General features: G+C 46.0%; 1 protein-coding gene across 1 annotated transcript in view; it reads right to left on the reverse strand.

Moving 5' to 3' along the window:
• The window catches only part of SNAPC4 (small nuclear RNA activating complex polypeptide 4), a 676,731-nt gene that overhangs the window by 601,924 nt on the left and 54,060 nt on the right, over positions 1 to 20,747 (reverse strand). The window contains exon 2 of the mRNA XM_069609574.1: positions 3,765 to 3,905. Coding sequence (XP_069465675.1) covers positions 3,765 to 3,903 — 139 coding nt within the window. The 5' untranslated portion in view covers positions 3,904 to 3,905. The remainder of the gene's footprint in view (positions 1 to 3,764; positions 3,906 to 20,747) is intronic.

Consider the following 20,747-nt stretch of genomic DNA (forward strand, 5'->3'; position numbering starts at 1 on the left):
GCTTCAATCTCAATCAGGTAGAGATTCCAACAGAAGCGGACGGTTACCACCAGTGCAACAAGCACTACCCAGGAGAGACACAGGGTCCGGGATCAAACCAAAAGAAAAACTGGATCTAAGACCAAGATCGAATTATCTGGATCCCCTACAGACGGGCCAAGCTCCACAGGGTCCTGGATCAAACCTGAGTGTGACCATCAAACTGGACCAGTGCCAGCACCAAGTTACGAATGTCAGGACCACCACTCTGGCTCTGCTCGAGAGAGAAAGATCCTCAGATTGGTCTTGGCTTCCGAGTGCCCTAGCACTACACGAACAACCGTAGCCATTCAAGAAACCTCATGATCCCTCTCCAAAGGAGATCTCGGAAAATCAGGGACGTGTCCAGGATGACACGACTTAAAATGGCCTTGTGGAATACCAAAGGCTTTTCAGATCTTACCAAAATCAGCAATATAAATCTGGGCGACTATGATCTAATTTGCTTCCAAGAAACTTGGCTATGTGAAAAACCTGCACTCGATGGATACGATCTCACCCTGAGCCTGGCAATAAAGGGAGACCCACATCACGCCTGTTAACAGCAGTTAAATCAGGGAGCGCACTTAACCATATAAAAATCATTTCATCAAGTGTATTTGCTTAGGAACTTCTTATAGGATGGCAGGCCCCAGAAATACCACAAGGTCTAAACAATCCACCAAAACTGGTTTTAATCAACCTATACTGGAATACACAATCAATTACCAACGAGACATTCATAGATATGACAGCAAACTTGATCGATGATGCATATATTAACCAGCAGACCACCCCCATGTCATTCTATGTGGAGATTTAAATGCAAAATGCATAATGGATGGCCAACAGTTGATGGGTTCAACCCAAGGGAACACGTGAATAACAAGAGGTACTTCATGGTCGTCACTTATGGCATCCAAGGATATGCACATGCTAAATAGCCACATTAAGGGTGATACACCGCCACAGGCAACATGGGAGAGTGAAGATTGTTCTTCAATAATAGATTACATCTTTGTCTCAAGACTTCTCCCTTTTGTCACAATGGTCAATGTGGTAAAGACGACAAACAGTGACCATCATCTGTTATATATGGAAAGGACGGCTACTTCACCTGGTGATAGACAAACTATTCCTGTGATCGTATCTGTATGCAACAGAGGAAATAGTTTAAAATTGGTAAAGTGTAACATTAGGTAACTTACTACTGAATTTGTAAATGCGGGATCAAAGGTGGAGTACACCCCCCTTTTAGAATAACAACATACAAAAAAACAGAAGCGCCTTTCACAGCCTCTAACAGTCTACATGTCTTTAATGCAGAACTCATAGAAAAAAGTAAAATAAGGAGAAAGGCCACACGAGTTGCAAAAAAAAAATCAAAACATCCAGACGATGAAGCTATTGCAAAAAGCGCGGAAAGGAAATACAAACAATGGCTACACTCGCAAAGATTAATCATGTACCAGTATGACGCTGAGATAATGCTTAGAGGTCGGAAGACTAGTGACTTTTGGGCTTTAGTTAAATCCATTGGAGGTAACTCAATCAACTCTTCATGGCTTTTGTGTACATGGTCCAGGCTTTCGACCAAGTAAATCAAGTTGTGGGATAAACTAGCTGTAGAGAACTGCCCAGAAACACTATTGGCCCACTAATAGCTTTACACTCTGCCACAACTATGAGAGTTAGTCTGAATCAATCAGGTCTCTTATCAGGTGAAATCTCCACAGCAAAAACAGTGAAACAAGGCTGTCCTATGGCACCGGCCTTGTTTAACTTTTTGTTGGCTGACATGAAGTAACCCGAGCCCTTAATTAGGTGTTTCCAGCCGACGCTAAGGGGGTCCAGCTGCCGCGTTTTTTTAGTCTACGCAGACGACTTGGTCTTGATAGACCAAACTCCAGTCGGCCTCCAACGGTAGTTGGATATGCTTCAATCTTACATCAAGACAAACAGGATAGAAATAAACAAAGACAAAATGAAGATCTTAAAGTTTTGGAAATTCTAACAGAGGGAGTAATCGACATAATTGGTTTCTGGACAAGGTGCCAATTGAACAACAGTCTGATGTTAAATAATTGGGCAAAAGATAACATTGATAAATTGAACGAAATTGGATGTCCTCTCGAAGTCTTATTTTCAAACCCGCCATGGGTAAAGAAAGAACTGAAAGAGTATGATTGGATTCTGACATTGGAATCTGCCGCTGGTTATCTATCTGTAGCCCATCTGGTGATGGAGATGCGGAAACTAAATGTTTTACTCATGTATCTAACAAAGTTTCCAAATACAATGTATCGGGACCAATTTATCAGAGTACGATTAAACCTTCTACCCACAAATGAAGTCCTGACAATATGAGCTCAATCTCAGCAGAATAAATGTCGTTTTTGTAAAGAGGAGTCAATCGTGGAAGCACTGAAACATCTTCTTCTACTCTGTCCAGCGCTAAAAGACGAGAGAAGTAAGCAACTCGGTCAGTTGATATCTGAGTGCACTGTACGTGACTCTGAAGATTGGTGGACTATTTTGATGAATGGTGGAAAGACCTCTCATGCGACTGCAGTCGTCAAGTTCTTGACTAAATTGTTCCAGGACACTCTTGAGATTTTAAACATAATTTGTAAATGAACGAAATGGAATATCTGCCTTTTGCTAAAATGAAAGCAAATTTAAAAAATGTGTTTTAAAGTTATTGCTAAAGTGTCTTACTTACCTTTGAATTTCATACTGCCATTCTACAAGTATAACCAAAGTGATTTACTTACTGTAAAGATTGCAGTCATTGTTCTGAGTTACTTACTGTGTGTTATAGTACTTGTCTTTCTGAAGAATCACCTTTACCTTAGTGTACATATAAAATAAACCATTATTTGTATATAACTTTAGTGTGTCAGTGTTTCTTTGGCCTATGTGTATGCTCTTAAGTTCTTTGTACCTCCCTAAAGCCCTTCCTCTCTCCTAATATAAGCCTGGCTGCTCAGCCATTACTACCAACAAAACATGTGTGGTTCAAGTCTGTACTAAGAGTTGGAGTCCTGTGTTCCAAGTGTGAGTCTTCTAAAGTCCTATATAAGGTGGACTTTTGTAAAACTCCCTAACACTTGTAATGAGTTGTGTTCTGGTTTCTTGAAAGGTCTGTGTTTGACCTACAACTTGCAATGTTTGCTTCATCCAGTGGTGTTTCAGTTTTGGTGCCATTTCCCCCAAAGTACTCTGTGTTTGTTTTGTTGTTATCTAGTACTGCTCTGATCGAAGGTGTCGAGTGGGATTACGTGAGGCACCAGTGTTCCAAGGTGTCCTGGGAGCCTATGGCCTATACTAAACTGCATAGGGCATGCCCAGGATATTTGTACGATCGGCTTCACCTGCAGGGTCTGCGCCATTGCATCAAAGTTCCTCAATGGTATTGTGAAGACATTTCAATGGGCTGAGGGGTTGGGGATGTGGTGTGTAATATATACATTGTGTCATATGCTGGTCTGGAGTATCTGGAGCAAGAAAGGTTCTCATAGCAAAAGTTACTTTACAGCCACCTGTAAAAAAAAAAAATAAAGAAATAGACTTGGAATGCAAAAAGCAGCATACTTTCATTTTTGCACACTAATAACATGATCTACTTTTCTAGATTTTTGCTCGAGTTTATATGAAACCCCCAATCTTTCTGCCCTCACACTTTATCCATAATTAAGTATTGTAAAAGATTGTTCCCAATGTCTTTGGCGGCATGCATAACTCACCAGATTCAGAGTCAGACTCTGGGTCTGATGCCGATACAACAACTTCAATCGAGACATCTTCTGGATCTAAGCTCTTCTCCAGCACCTCAATTTCCTTCCGGATCTTCTCTCTTTGTGCATTTATGTCCACCACAGACATGGCTGAGGAAAACGATCACGGACATGATTTGTGTTCAAAGATTCAAAACACATTTAATTACAAAAGCCTTATAGAAACCAGAACAAGAACAATGTAGAGTAAACCCCTATCAAGCAATTTATATTGACTCAACACAGAAAAAATACACTTGAATTTTATCCTCGCTCCTGCTGTTTAAGCACTACCGCAATCAAGAATAAATACCAAACAAGCTTGGTGGGTTGTTTGCAATTGAAGAGGCTCTATCCATCTATATGCCAGATCCAAAGGAGTACCTCATTATGCTGCGACAATGACCCCCTAACCCCCCGTCTACGAAACCTCAGAAAATCTGCCTACTATTTGTCAAATTACAAAAACAGAGGGTAAACCACAAGGTTGTGCAGAGCACAGACATGCCCCTTTAGACCTACTTCACATTCAAAAGCATGCATAAAAAGCAAAACACAAATGGATCATCAGATGAGGTAAAGCGGAAAAGCAGACTCTGTAACACGCTGAATACAGACAACGACCAATGATCAGTGGGCAGTCCATTCCCCAGTTTGCCTTATACTAAATTTCCTGCACATACCTGATCCATGTTATTATTATGGTATTTATTGAGCGCGGACCCAGCTTTGAGAAGCAACAAAGTGTTTTACAGAGGTATACAACAATACAAATACACAACGGAGCGCTTTACAGTGGTATACAACATTACAGATGCATAACAGAACGCTTTTCAGAGGTAACAACAGAACAGATAAATAGCAGTGGGTAGGATGCAGAGGGGCATTGAGGAGGGGTACAGCTGTACCAGGTGGCAGGGAGGAGAGGGGCAGGTGGCATCTAGCAAGTCAGGTGGCGCGAGGGGTGACGTGATGGCCTAGGTGTTGATGAGGAGAGACTCGTTGAAGAGGTAGGTGTTGAGTTCTTTTCTGAATTGTAGGAGCGTGGAGGCGAGTCTGATGCTGAAGGGGAGGAGGTTCCATAGTCTTGGGCGTAGGCCAAGAAGGCTTGTTTTCTGGTTGTTTCCTTTTTGCAGCAGAGGATTTCAAGTCTGCACATGTCCTGGCTTCTGGAGGTGCGCTGTCTGCCAGAGATGTTGAGTTTCTCTGCAAGGTACCTGGGGGACATGAGGGAGACTGCCTTATAGATGATACAGCAAGACTTGAAGGTGATTTGTGCGTGCACAGCGGGAGCCAGTGAAGGTCGATGAGGGCCAAATGATGTGGGACACTGACTCTCTAATTTCCTGGTAGAAATGCTGGATCATCACCTTTCCAGGTTTGATCTTGCAGTTAGCTGAGTGGGAGAAAGTAGCCTCCTTCCACCCTGAGAATATGGCACTGCAGGATGGTTGGATGCTGTCTCCCTGTGGTATGTGGTATGGCTGTGGTGGTATCCAGATGAGCCAAGTGAGGATACACAAAGAGGCACCCAGAGTCAGGTCAGAGAAGTTAACAGACCAAAACACAGGTAAGGACTAGAGAAGCCAGAAGGAGGCAGGAAACCACCAGGAGGGGAATGGAGAAGGGCAGGGAAACAGGAACACAGAAGAACAGTCCCGGACACAAGAAGGCAAGGAGAGCACAAGGCAGGGAAAGGAATGGAGCGTAAGAAGCACAGGAAGCAGAGCACACAGCTTTTGTGCCAAGAACAATGTTGTTGTCATGACGACGAAAATGCATCTTGTTTGCGTGGCGTCCAGCACGCTGTATGCAACGTCCTGTGTGCCACCTCTCATGTATCCGGCTCGGGAGGCCTGCTGGGAAGGCCAGTGTCGGATCCGTGGGGAATGGCACCAATGGTGGTAAAGGCACCAGCCTATTATAGGTAAGACGCGAGACTGGTGGTGACAGCGGGACGTGACACACATACTTCCGCTGCCAGGGAAGTGAAATGGACAAGGTAATCGAAAAGTAACTGCGATCCAAAAAAGACACGTTTAACTTTTAACTTCATGCCCTCATTTTCCTCTAATGTATGTTTTAAGGACACGCTTGTTCATTTTAATGGAGCCATGTACAAAAGGGCTCCAAAAACAACACACAACATATGCGACGCTACGGATGGGATCTGAAACCCGTGGTTCTTTCTATAGAGGTTTCGGCAACGACTCCCATGTGCCCTAACCTGCATAGTCAATGGCAAGGGTTCATGGGAAGCGTAGTCCAAAACATCTGGAAAGCCACAGGTTGCAGACCCTTGCTCTGGGGAAACCAAATATACAGCGCTGGAGTTGGGATTGCCATCTCTGTCACAGGGGGATTTGGGAAGAGAAAGAAGGTACAGATATTCAGAGCACAGGGAACGTGTGGGGGAATAACAAGAGATACGAGAAACGAGATGGGAAGGGAGAGACCAGGGAGACATGTATAGACTATGCAAAGAAAATGAAACAATAGTCGATTCTCGAAAGAGAGAAGGGCAGCACAGTGAGGCAGAGTCGAGAGAAAACGAATGGAGGAATTAAAAGACAGAACGAAGGGGAGCAAGATGGGAGGCAGGGAGACCAGGAAGAGGAAGAAGATGAGAAGTTTAGTGGCATTGGGAGGGAGGGGTGGCGGGGCAGGAATGGACAAGCTTGACAAATGTTGTATAGGTGATAGCGACAAGTGCGAGCAATAATAGAAATGTGAGTAGAGAAAGAAAATGAGGCGTCAAAAGGTGATAGCAAGATTACTAGCGGTAGAAGAAAAAGGGGGAAAAAACAGGTGCCAAGGAAATAGCTGCAGTATAGAGGAGCTAGAGTGGGGGCAGGGAAGAGGGGACGTTCAGTTTTAGATGGGTCTCAGTGCGTAAGCAGGCGTGATGTCTACTTTCAAGAGTGGGTGATTGAGCTCTCTTGAGACACTCACTGGGGCACGCACCACATGCACTCCTGCACAAGCAGGTATCTTGCCTAATCTCGGCCCTACCTGGCCAGGCACCAAGATACACATGCTTTCACGCATGCATATCCGCTTGAAGAATGGAAAGCAGAATACAAAAAAAGAATATGTGAAGAAGAAATATACAGGGCCTCAATACAGTTTTGCTGGTAAAACGGTCGGTAATTCCGGCACTGGCACTTTTACCGCACCAGCAAAATACAAGTTTGCCATGGGGGCACCAATTTACTTCCAGCCAAGAGCTGGAGGTAAATCTTGCGCCCAACGGCAAACAGAATGCCAGAATTACCGGCACCAGTAGGACTCCATGGAATGGGGATTTACCAGCGTTTCCGCCACTTGGAATATGCCGGTAATTCCAGCATTCCACGTGGCAGAAACGGTATTACCATTTTGGCGACATCCTTCTGGATGTACCCGTGGGATACAACCAAAACTGTATAGAATTTTGAAGGGCTATGGCAGGCCACCTCACAGTGCCATCCACTATACCCGCCCTAGAGACAGTGCCTCCATTGCATATGTTTAGCACACTGCAGCTCTTCAGACATGCTTCTGTAGCCCTTTTCCCACTACTCTGTTAGAGTGATTTTACAAAAGGCCCCCAGCGGGGAAGATCCATCTGCTAGTGGTAGCGAGGATTCCCTGTGAATTATTCCCGACTCCGACAGAGCAGTTAGGGCTTCACTCTCAGGAGGTAACAGGGGAGGGAGGTGGTGAATTACAGTTTGCACGCGCATTAACACACAATAAAGAAATGCCCACATGGTATACTACTGAACAGTAAGTGTAAGGTGTACATAAAAGAACTATTGACAAAAAATGTAAGTACTCAAAATTAGGAAAAACACATTCAAACCAGCATGGTGGTCTCCACGCATAGGCGTCCGTAGAGAGGAGGGGGGGGGAACGTGGGCAAATGACTCCCCCTATTGGATGCTTTGCCGCCCCCTAATTGGTGGCCTGCCCTCTACCCCGACCCCTCTGGCAAATTACACTCTTCCAGGAGCCTTAAAGGTGTTTCTCCCACCTTAGCCCATGTTCTTTCTTCTGGCCTGAAAGGGCCACCACGGGAATCAATGGGCCATGAATATCACTGGGGTGGGGGCAATCACTGTTAAAATCAGGCTACCTACATGCTGGGCACACGATTGTTTTCCAAACGTGCAGCTTAAACTTTCGTCGGAAAAAATAAAAAAAAGACATTTCCAAACTGAAACATGCTCCTTAAACTTACGTGCACTAGTTTTCTTTAAAATAAGTTTCTTTTTTGTCGTACTACCAGACAAATATCCTGCGATTTCTGTGCCCCTTCCTTTGTTTTTTATCACAGTGTATATTACTAAAACTGTTATATGCTTGTCAAACTGCTTAGTCACAAATACATGCTTCTATTGTGCTGACAGCAGTTATTAGGACATTAAACTAAATAAATACCACTTAGCACAATTCGCAATTAAGTACTTTTCTTTGTGGGAAACTGACTTGTGCAGCCACAGTTGGAAAAAGTCTGGGCCATTCAAGAAACACCAATTTCCAAAACTAAAAGGGATCTGTAGGCCTTCTTAGGACTTCCTGGTTACTACAGGAGGCTCATCCCTAGTTACTCCACCATCACCTCCTGTTTAATCGATAAGTTAAAGAATGCCGAACCTCAGAAGTTACGATGGGAAAAGGGTTTTGATTCCCTGAAGTCCATTCTATGTAGGAAGCCGGTCTTAAAAGTCCCTAACTTTAGTAATTTTTGTGGCCATGGGTGGCAACCTTTGATTTTCACTACAGGGACAGACATTCACCCACACTCATGAATATAAGCAAGCTACCAGCCCAGCCCAACCCATCCCCTGGCTGAACACATTTTATAGCACTTGTTTTTTTTTAATAAGGAATTGCAAAAAGGCATAGGATTTACAGCCAGTTTTAAATATATAATATTTTAGCAAAAGTCAGTCAACCTGCTGAGCTATCCTTGTAGCCTCCTATTGTGGGGCATGTCTATGGATCCCTCAAGACTGCATTAAGAACAGTGCATTTCATGTACATGACTTTAAAGTCAACAGTATTTAATCTCCAGCCACACTAACCATGTACATACATTCATTGGCGATGTACCAGTGATGGCTTCTCCATAATGGGTGAGGGGTCGCCGACCCACGGGCACCCTCTCCCGTTATGGAGGAGCCAAGGAGCCAGCCCGGTATAAACACAGAGCACTCCCTCAGCTTCTCTTTTGCAGCTTAGGGAGCACTCCTCGGCCGGCTTGAACTGTTGAAGGAAAACACGATTTCCGTTTGACAGTTCTGTTACCCACTCTAGCATATACAATGAGCCATGCAAAGCTGAGGGTGTTTTGTTTGCACAACCATGCATGGCCCATTGGGGACGCAGGCTGAGGAACGGCATGTTTGTATCGGGGAGGAAGGCGCTCACTTCGTCGTGTGTGTGTGTGTGTGTGTATGTGTGTGTATGCTTCGTGTGAAAGTTGTGTGAATGTGTGTTCACGCGTGTTTGTACTGGGACATGGAGCTGATTTTGGCAGGAGGGGGGGTTGTGCAACAGCCAACATCAGCTCCCCATGCGAGGCACTGGGGAGACCCACGCAGTAGGTATGGTGTTTTTTTTACTGCCCAGCTATGATAGATGTCTAGTAAAAAATACTGTCCCTTCTCCTTGGGCCCCCCAGCAGCTCGTATGCGCACATAATCACATTGTGCGTGTGCGAGTCACTGGGGGGCCCAGAGAGCACGCACAGCATTTTTTTTTACCGGGCTTCTATGGTAAAACAAGCATGATAAGTGTTATTGAGCTAAACTGGCTTTTCAATGCACCCAGTCTAGCCATTTCTTATTGTGGTATGTCATTTTGTATTGTGCATCTTTGATAAAGCAATCATGATAAGTATTACATAGCTAGGCTAGCATTTTGTGGCAGGGCATTTTTTATAGTAAAGCCAACTGGAGTATGTTATTACATGGGCTACTGCCATATTTTGGAAGAACACGAGTGGACATGTTTTCTTATAGTATCATTACTGGCATTATGAGCAAAGATGAATATGTGCTTATAAGGGAATATTGGCATACATTGGCGGAGCCAGCATGAAAATATTTTTCTACTGGCATATATTGAGGGCAAAGGCAACCAGAAAATGTGTTGGCGAAATGCTACTATGCACTGTTGGTGGTTTGTATGTATTGGATTTTTTACGAGTTACCCCACAGAACCAATTTCCAAACTGTTTGGCATTTTACCCAATTTTTCAAAAATGTGTGCTGTAAAAAGCACTATTTTAAGCCATTAAACACAGAATGTACCTGCTTTCACAACCCCCCGCCTCCCACCCCCAACACCTCTTGGTTGGTTTGGGCTCCCTCACTACGCTCCATCACAAAGGCATATTTGTGAGACATATTTACGGCCCTCTAATTAAAAAATTCACTAGCCGTAACTGGGATGTAAAGCCAGAAACTGAAGACTGCCCAATTCCACAGGGGAAAAGTGAGATTCCTGCCACCATTGCTAAAAAACCAAAGGAGCAGTGCCCTACGTTCTCTCTGGGCTATGCGCCTTTATGTGATATTTCATCTGTTAAACAAACTGATTGATGATCTCTATCGACTGGGCACGGCCGTCTACCCCTCTACGATTGATCTTACCAAGGGCTACTGGCAGGTGCCATTAAACTGGAAGATAGGGAAAAAAACTGCCGTATCCACCCCTAGCAGACCTTTTCACTTTAAAGTCCTTCCATTTGGGCTCCATGGCGCTCCTGCCACTTTCCATAGGTTAATGGACCAGAATTTGCAGCCCTATTCCAGCTTTTACAGTGCTTATCTGGATGGCATTATAATGCATACCAAAACCGGAGAAGAACACATGTACTTTCTGAATGAAATTACCTGAGCCCTAAAACGGGCTGGCCTAACTGCCAACCCAAATAAATACCACTTAGCACAATTCGCAATTAAGTACTTTTCTTTGTGGGAAACTGACTTGTGCAGCCACAGTTGGAAAAAGTCTGGGCCATTCAAGAAACACCAATTCCCAAAACTAAAAGGGATCTGTAGGCCTTCTTAGGACTTCCCGGTTACTACAGGAGGCTCATCCCTAGTTACTCCACCATCACCTCCTGTTTAATCGATAAGTTAAAGAATGCCGAACCTCAGAAGTTACGATGGGAAAAGGGTTTTGATTCCCGGAAGTCCATTCTATGTAGGGAGCCGGTCTTAAAAGTCCCTAACTTTAGTAATGGGTTTTTACTACAAACCGATGCTTCTGAAGAAGGGCTAGGGGCAGTTTTATCACAATAATATGATGGGTTGGAACATCCGGTGCTTTACAGCAGCCAAAAAAGATTCCCAAGAGAGAGGCATTACGCCACCATTAAACTAGAAGCTTTAGCAATAAAGTGGGCCATAGGATACCTGAAATATTACCTCACAGGTAGGAAATTAAAATTTATCACGGACCACTCACCCCTTACATGGCTCAGTTTTAGAAAGGACAGCAACCCTAGGATAATGCGCAGGTTCCTTCATCCTCTTCAACCCTTCTGTTTTGGTGTTGAACATAGAAAGGGAAAGGAACAAGAAAACGTGGATTTCATGTCCCGCTTTTCTTTAGAAGATGAGGAAGCCAGCAGCTTTAGGGCAAGAGTATGTGACGAATCCTTGGATGTCGTCACTTCTCTCAGAGGAGGAGCCCCCGCCCATGAGGCCAGGGAGGTGAGGCCGCTACCTGATAGACTCCATGGGGGTGGTACTCAGCGGGTGGATTTCATGGAGAGGGATCCCAGCTTTGGGACTAGGGACGACTATCCTGGGAGAACGCATTATGTCCACACTGCACCACAGCCTCCTCACCCTCTTACACTATACAGGACACACTGGTTCCCCACACTTCCATGTATTTGTGTGGGGTTCATAACACAACGCTCATGAGAAATACTGAGATGAGTAAGAGTCGGGACTATCCACCTCAAGTACACTAGAAGACTGGGATGAGGAAGTATCCAACTAACCCCGTAGAGATTGACTATGCCAATACTGGGCCGAAGAAGAAGTGCGCAGCAATGAGGAATGCCGAGAAGAACCAAAGTAAGCCTTCAAGTCAATGTGGACAATGTATGAGCATAAAAAGTGACGAGGGACTTGAAAGAGTGTCCAACTCTCCCTGGAGGAACCCAGAGAGAAGTAATCCCTGGAGAAGCCGGGAATGTGAGAGCCGGAAAGCAGAGTGACTTGAAGACGGCATCTGGGGCTCTTACCAATCGGCTGGGAAGCCCACTTACCATTCGCCCAGGTCAGACACCCCGGAAAGCTACAGGAGCCAACCTCAAGACGACAAAGACTGTGGGACATCCTGGTCAGAGGCAGATACGCTGCCGGTGTAGAGTGCTGCGGAGCCGATACAGCAGCATACAGAAAGGTGAACAAAGCCTGCAGGAACCTGACCGGAGACACGACAAAGCTACACACCACCAGGAGAGTTTAGGCAAGACCCTCACAGGTACCAAGGTTGCCAGGATGCTTGGTGGGGCTTTTGAAGGGTTCAAGAGACATGAAAGTCGCACCCAGTTGAGAAGAGCATCATGAATCCTCTTCTTCAACACAGTACCTGGCAGAGGGGTGAGCCAGGCCGATCTCAGCAGTCTGAAAGAGAAGCATGGGTCTGAGACTGGCACCCAATTTAGCCACAGTACCTGGCAGAGATGTGAGCCAGGACTGCCAAAGCAGTCAGATAGAGAAGTACAGGTCTGGGGTCCGCACCCAATTGAGAAGAGCATCACGAATCCTCTTCTTTTGCGCAGTACCTGGCAGGAAAGTAAACCGCATTTGCCAAAGAAAAGCAGCAGAATCCTACAGGTCTAGGACCTACATCTAAAAACCAGTAAAACAAGGTGAAAGGAAGCCAGGGGAAGGGAGTCATCCCTAGCCTTTACATCTAGAGGTGCAGGTGAGTGCCTTCCCCCCAGGAACCTCCTGGGCCATGGGGAGCAACATCTTGCCCTTTGAGGCTGCCCCCATGCCCTGGATCGCCACCCGCGCTTCCCTTGCTTTCCCGCGTTCCTTTCTCCCTCCTCCCACCTCCCGGCCCACCCCCTCCCCTGATTGGTGGAGCCTCTGTGCTCGTTGGGCCTAGCGGCCACACTGCGCCCTCCTTTACATCTAGAGGTGCAGGTGAGTGCCTTCCCCCCAGGAACCTCCTGGGCCCTGGGAAGCAACATCTTGCCCTTTGAGGCTGCCCCCATGCCCCCGATCACCACACGCGCTTCCCTTGCTTTCCCGCGTTCCTTTCTCCCACCTCCCGGCCCACCCCCTCCCCTGATTGGTGGAGCCTCTGTGCTCGTTGGGCCTAGCGGCCGCACTGCACCCTACTTGCCTCCTTTACATCTAGAGGTGCAGGTGAGTGCCTCCCCCCCCAGGACCCTTATGGGCCCTGGGGAGCAACATCTTGCCCTTTGAGGCTGCCCCCATGCCTCGGATCGCCACCCGCACATCCCTCGCTTTCCCCGCGTCCCTCCCAGACCACCCCTTTTCCCCTCCCCGATTGGCTGGCTCACTGTTCATAACCCACCTCCTCAGGGCAGCCCTCTGCCCAGCAGCCCTTCAGCTAAAGGCCCCAGGCAAGGGGCGGCTCCAAAGAGTGTCTACAGCGAAAGCCAAGGAAGTCAGCAGACACCAACAAAAACTGTAAGTGTGGCATGGGTGGGGTGTAGAGCAATTACTCTACTCCAGAAAGCCCCTGCCACTCTACCTTACCTTTCCGTAGACTGTCATAGACTTACACAATGCATACTCAGAGAGACTTGTGACCACTGTAAATGGACTGTAAATGTTGCCTTGCAACACATACTAACTTTCTTCCCAATGTTAACTAGTGCCACACCTGGAAGGAACTGTGAAGATTAGCCTGCATCTGGATGGGATCATGATTGTTAGCATGTGCCACACTTAGAGACAATTCTTAACCTTAGCTTGCATCGTAACTAGATAGAAATATGAATGTTAGCCTGTGCCACACTCGTATGGAATTCTTAACCTCAGCCTGCGTCGCATCTAGATAGAAATGTGAATGTTAGCATGCACCACACTCAGATGGAATTCTTAACCTTAGCCTGTGTCACATCTATATAGAAATGTGAATGCATTACAATGTTAACCAGTACCATACCTAGAGAGAACTATGAAGATTAGCCTGTGTCGCGTCTAGATAGAACTGTAAATGTTAGCATGTGCCACACTTGGACGGAATCCTCAACCTACCCTGCATCGCATCTAGATAAAAATGTGTTTGTTAGCATATACCACACCTAGATGGAATTCTTAAGATTAGCCTGTGTCGCATCTAGATAGAACTGTAAATGTTAGCATGTGCCACACTTGGACATATTCCTCAACTAGCCTGCGTAACATCTAGATAGAACTGTAAACGTTAGCATATGCCACATTCAGATGGAATTCTTAAGTTTAGTCTGCACAATATCTAGATAGAAATGTGAGTCAATGATTGTCATGCGATTCACCAAGCCTGGACCAAGCGTACAATCATGAATCAATAACCAACTGACTAACAATCTCACCCTTCTGCATACACCTTTCAAACTCTAAACAAAACAACCACAACTCTATAGCACAACAAACCGCACAAACTTCACTACATTGCAACAACAAAACAAAACACACAGACTCGCACAACAGTACACGACGGCTACTGAACGGAAAGCACTCCAAGCCCAGCCAACGGACCCACCGGGCTGAGGCTGCCAACAGCACATCACTGCTCTGATATGATATGATATGATATGGTATTTGTAACGCGCCTATACACGAGTGTTTCAAGGCGCGACGAGGCAGGGAGGGGGGGAAACAAGGTGAAGACAGACAAACGATCCTACTAGGCCAGGTGTCATTCAGATCGCGCAAGTGCAGAGGTAAGGGGAAAAGGAGAAGTGCAGGGGGAGGAGGTGGGGGGGAAAGTGCAATACAAGGTAAGTAGCGTAATAAAATAATAAATAATAAATAAAAGGGCCAGCTGGTGGCAAGTGCGAGGTAAGTGCAGAGCAAGTGCTGGGAAGGGGGCTGTAGGGATGCAGTGACAGTCCCGCAGTGCAGGGGGAGCCAGGGAGGCAGTGCAAGTGGAGAGTGGCTGGGCCCTGGGCCGAGGTCACAGAGTGGCCCAGATGCAGGTTAAGTGCAGACTTCGGAGGGGAGTTAAGCAGGTTTAGCAGGGGAGAGGGAGAGAGAAGGCAGAAGCGAAGAGGAAGGTTTTGAGGTGCTTCCGGAACCGGAGATGGTTCTCCTCAAGTTTCAGGGAAGCACTTTTCCAGCTTTTCCAGCTTATTCCCGCTAACTCGCCCCCCTCCTTCCCTTTTTTTCAGAGCTGCCAGAGCGCCAGGGGACCACTCCGGTGGTGATAGTGCGCGGGTCAAATATCCTTTAACATTACCGTAACACGCTGGAACGAGGCCCAAGGGCATAGAAGCGCAGACAAAACAGAACAACAGAACATATAAAGAATATCAGCAGATCACAGATTTCAAGGGAAGTGAATTCAAGGCTTATTCAAAAAGAAAAGTCTTGAGTCTGTGTTTGAAGCAAGCCAGTGAGTGACCGGATCTGAGATCGGGGGCAGGGCATTCCAGAGACTGGGAGCGGTCATGGGAAAGCAGCATTCCTGAACAAGTGATATTTCACTTTTGCGGTCTCCAGCAGGCTAGCATTGTTAGATCTAAGTGTGCGCCTGACTGGGAGCCATTCAAGCAAAGGTGAAAGATAGGTTGGACTTTTTCCAAACAGACAGTTGTGGACGATACAACGTGTGCTAAACACCACACGCATCCTGATCGGACGCCAGTGTAAAGATGTCCTGGCTGAAGCAATGTGCTCATGTCTCTGCAGCCCACAAACAAACCAGACTGTGTTGTTCTGAACCACCTGAAGATGATTAAGTACTCTTTATCCCAGGCCCTGTAGGAGACTTGCGCAGTAGTCCGGGCTATAGCCCGAGCAACTGTGGCACAGCTGTTAGGGTGGAGAAACGGACGAATGAGAGATAGAAGCTTTAACTGGTAGGATGAACAAGAGACCACATGGCTAACATGAGCTTTCACATTTAAATCTTGATCTACTAGAACACCTAGAGTTTTTACGTTGGGTAAGGTCTTAAGTGAGCAGTCTGCCACTTTAAAGGAGAAGTTTGCGAAGCCTGTGTGACATGACCACAATCATGAATTCAATTTTTGTGTTGTTTAGGGCAAGCCCATTTGACAACATCCAGCTGTATATATAGCTGTAGATGGTATTGATTGTCTTAGTGTCTCTTTCATAGTAACCAGTAGGGGAATCAGACACTGGCTGTCATCAGCGTAGTTGGTGTATATCACTCCCTTGGCATCCAGCATTTTGAATAAAGACATGGTGAAAATATTGAAGAGTGTAGGAGACATACACAAACCCTGTGGAACGCCACAGGGCAGTGTAAAGCTTTCTGCCACAGCTTCTTCGCTATACACTCTAGCTGTACGATCCGAGAGGAATGACAATTTGAAGCTTCCACAGAAAAGGCAGCAGAGTCTTGTAGCCTGTCTATCAATGTGGTGTGATCAACCAGATCAAACGCTGCTGTCAGGTCCAGAAGCATCAGAAGGGCAGTCTGACCCCTATCGAGAAGTTTAAAGATGTTTGTCTTCAGGTCCAGCAAAGTGGATTCTGTGCTGTGGTGACTTATGAAACCTGACTGTTTTGGGCCTAGAATGGTCCCGCTATTTAGAAAGGCCTGGATATGTTGGTGGGCAATTTTGTCCAGGATTTTTAGCAGGAATGGTGTGTTTTGTGAGAAACATGTGGCCTCTCTCCCAGTCTATTCCTGGGGATCCTTTGTTCAGGTGGCCGTGGGAGGGCAATTGCTCTTGGATCCCAACCCTGGGGGCGGACAAGCAAGGGAGGATGACCTGGGCAGGGTGTCCGTGGGGACTATGGGAGACACACCCTCGGTGAGACATGGTACTCCTCCCGTTACGATAAACCCCTACCCGACATCCCCTCAATTGTAATGGGATATTGTCAACAGAGTCCCATCATACCCCACTACCTTTCTGTAAGGAAAAGGCAAAACCATGAGGGAAAACAAAGACCATCCCTAAATTCCAACGTGAGTTTTACCCCTCTTTCCTCAAAACCCAATTTTCAACAAACCTACATTCAATCAAACCCCTTTTCTTGACAAAAATCTACAACATCTTTATCTCTTTTTTGTAGAACACCACGACTGCCATAATCCCATTCCCCTACTGAAATACCCAAGCACTGAGATGAAGAAGAGAGGGACTGTGAGTATAAGGATTACCAAGGAAAAAAACCTTTAGGAAACAGAAAACAGACAATCACACCTTGACAGTAGGCTGTCCTAACCCTGACCCAACACCCGCAGCCTGTTAATATCGCAGGTGTATAAAGGAAGGCTGCTGAGCAGGAAGGGGCAGTTGCAAGGCTGAGTCCGGCAGAGGATCCCTACCTGAATCCCAAGCACTGGGAGAAAGCAGTGGACCAGACCCAGCACTGGTAAAGGGGAGGCAGAGAGCAGAGCCCCAGATCCTTTTCAGCCCAGAGCTGACTGGTGGAGGGACAGATGTGGAGCAGAGCAGGCAGTCCCGGCAAGCTCTGCTAGGCAGAAGAGGTGGAAGCGGAGAGTCAAGGCTTCCAAACCCTTCCCCTCTCCATTGAACTGCGTGTGTTCTCCTGCCACGGATGGCTGGAGGCTGCCCGGTTCCCTCCCGGGTGAACAACAGAGTTGGGGAGGAGCAAGGCCGTCACTGGCGGCCCCTAACTAAGGCACCGATTGATAAAAGGGAAGGCCACGCAAACCGGTGAGTTTTCGTGTACAATGAGATCCCATTTTGTGACATCTCAAATAATTATCGTAACAAGTGACTGATGCATTGTGGAACCTGTAGTTCTAGAAAACAGCGACGGATAAAGAGAAAGGGGAGTTGTGATGGAAGGTGTCTAAAATGAACTGTTGAAACCAAGACAGACTCGAGCCCGACTGAGGGAAGCCTGAGTAAAGTAAAACTGCTTATGATTGAACTTTTTTCAACCAAGATACGATACCTTTGACAGAGTGGTCCGGCACTGCGTGTGTGCTCATTCAAAGGTCTCTGTAAGGTATCCAGCTGAGAGGTGACAAAAGCAAAAGAGAGGCAAAGAATTGTGAATCGAACCGGTCCTGCAACAGGTCAAGCAAAATCCTGTGCACAATCGAAAGTCTTCGATGTTGATACAGTAAAGAAAGTTTATGGCAAAGTAGATAAAGTTGCTCCGAGCCCGGCAGAGGGAGATCAATTGCAAACTTTGGGTTAAAGCAAGTTAGTTTTGTGTTACAATAGATAAATTGGTCCGAGCCCAGATGAGGGAGACTGATTAAAGATTTTGTGTCAAAGCAGATCAGAGCCCGGTGGAGGGGAATCCGGGGTGAACTGTTAATCACCCGAGAAATTGGATACGTGAAAATCCAGAGAACATTGTATTAAAGTGGATCTGAGCCTGGCAGAGGGTGATCCGAGGTGAATAGGGAAAATCCTAAGAAAATTGGGCACATGCGAAATACTTTGTTTCAGACTCTCTGAAAGAAGAGGCTTTGAATGGCAAAGAGACTATGGCACAGAAGGCCATGATGTTGGATATTTGAACTTCACCCTTGTGCTAGAGAAGCCAGAGACTGTGCTAAGCTCGAGTGTGCCGCCTTGTACCATGCTGAAAACGTGGGGAAGTGAAGCCAACGGCTTGAATATCCTGACATATCATTTCTTGAACACTTTTCTTTTGTATAACATTGCTTCCCACACTATTTGCATTTAGAGGTAAGGATTGGCGATAGGTTTATTAGTATAGGCCCTTTCATATTGACAAGACACCACTAGGACTGTGTTATTATTATTTGATGGTTGTAGATTGCTCCCATCTTTAGATTTAGGATTAGATAGGCGTTTTTCAAACCCAACCGAAGTTCAATAAACACCCTTGATCTGTGGTCACTTGTGTCTGTTTTATTGTTCATACCATGCCTTCCTTACAGTTTGTTATTGGTCGGTAGTTACCAGCCACTGAAGGATCCAGTGAAGGGTTTTGAAATTTTTTTAACAGGGGGGCAATCCACGCCTTTTTAATAACTTTAGGAACATGGCATTCTCTGAATGAGAGGTTAACAAATTTGGTGATCATGGTAACTAGAATACTGGCACATGGTTTGACAATTGATGCTGGCCAGATGTCACCCTTGCAATTGGTTGACTTCAGTCTTTCCAAAGTATCCGGGAGCACCACCTCTGTTACTTCAGTGAATACGAAACAAGGTGTGGATGAAGTAGGGTTTTCGGTGCTGCTCTCTGGGATGGTATTCAATAGGGAGGTTGGGTTAGTGGCAATATCAGCTTTGATATTTTCCACTTTGTTACGCATAGAATTCTGTATATTCAGACACCATTGTGCATCTTTCTTAATTGTCGCAGTTCGTCACAAACTTCAAAGCAAGGAATAAGGAATAACTCACCAGGAATAAGGACGAGCCATTTGGCCGGTATAATGGGTACCTTACTGGTCCCAGAACAGTCCGTACCTCTTAAATCAATAAAGACCTTCCCAATCATACACCTCACTAGCTACTAACAATAGGACAAGCTGGAGGAGTAAATCATTTGAAAGGGCAAGGAATCCACAACAGGAAACACACCAGGCTGGATTAAAGAGGCACAAATCGCGACTATCCTCAAAGAGGATTAAGCAGACCCTTTGTTATGCTGGACTAACCTCAGTGTAAGGGATCCAGACCTTCCTGGGTGGTAGTGTACCTTCTTCTTGAGTCCCCCTAGGAATGCAAGTTAAAAGGAGTGAGAATAGGGAGACGTAGTCCAACGCCCTCCACCCCCTTCACTTGCCCTTGGGTTTGATAATACTCCTCCGCTGAGTTCTCTTACCGTAAGGGAGGTTTGATGGTGGTCCTGATTACTTGTCCAGAGGATGGTGGCAAGTTATTTTGGGTAAAGGTGTTAGGAGAGGATATGAGGAGGGTTTTCAGTTAGAAATGGATCCTCGATGTGGATTCAGGGATGGGGGAGGAGGGGGGAATGGAAGGCTCTGAAATGCCTAAGGTGCTGAGAGGTAGTGCACGGCATGGAACGGCACCTGCATGGAGTGGAAGAGTTCCAAGCACTAGAATGATCAAGGCAGCCCCGGAGTGGGAAGCGAGGCTAGGGATTAGTGTAGTAATCCAGTTGGCAACATGCGGGCAAAAGACGTGACAATTCCACAAAGAGTAAGGCAGCCCGTATTTCAAGCCAGAGTCGTAGGATATCAGCAATTAACAGGGGCTGTGGGTGGAGGCAATAGATAAGTCTGTAAAACAAATCCAAGTCGTCAGCAGAATGTCACAAGGAACAGCCGGATGGCGTAGTATTTGACGGACAGAGCTTCAGGCTGAAACAACAATCAGAAGCACCTGATTATCACACATGAACAGTTTAAATAGCGTCTTTAGGACGCGGCCCTGACGTGATACGCAGCTTTCTGTGCAACCTGACCGTGATGAGCCGAGGAGCTCAAACGAGTGAAGAACGCTCGGGCACTCTTTCTATAGGCAGATGGTAGACATTTTGGCTTAGTACTGGTGAGGGCAGGAAACCAGCAGGCATGACATTAAGGGTGTTAGGTAGAGGGCAAAGATTTTTTTATACATTCAGGATGTTGAAAAGTTCCCTAGAATTGGACGGGGCACCGTTAATCCTATTCTCTTTTGCTTCGCATATGGTTGATTTATATGATTTGAAAGCTCCTGAGTATATTGACTTGTCCTCTTTGGACAGAGATTTTTGCCAGTTTTTAAATGCTTTGTCTTTTGCAAATTTCAATTTGCAAATGTCCTCTGAATACCAGGGCTTGGATGGCTGAGATTTTACCAGCCTTTGTTTTAATG

Source organism: Ambystoma mexicanum, chromosome 8 (genome assembly GCF_040938575.1).
Source record: "Ambystoma mexicanum isolate Mex_15411 chromosome 8, UKY_AmexF1_1, whole genome shotgun sequence".
Lineage (NCBI taxonomy): Eukaryota > Metazoa > Chordata > Amphibia > Caudata > Ambystomatidae > Ambystoma > Ambystoma mexicanum.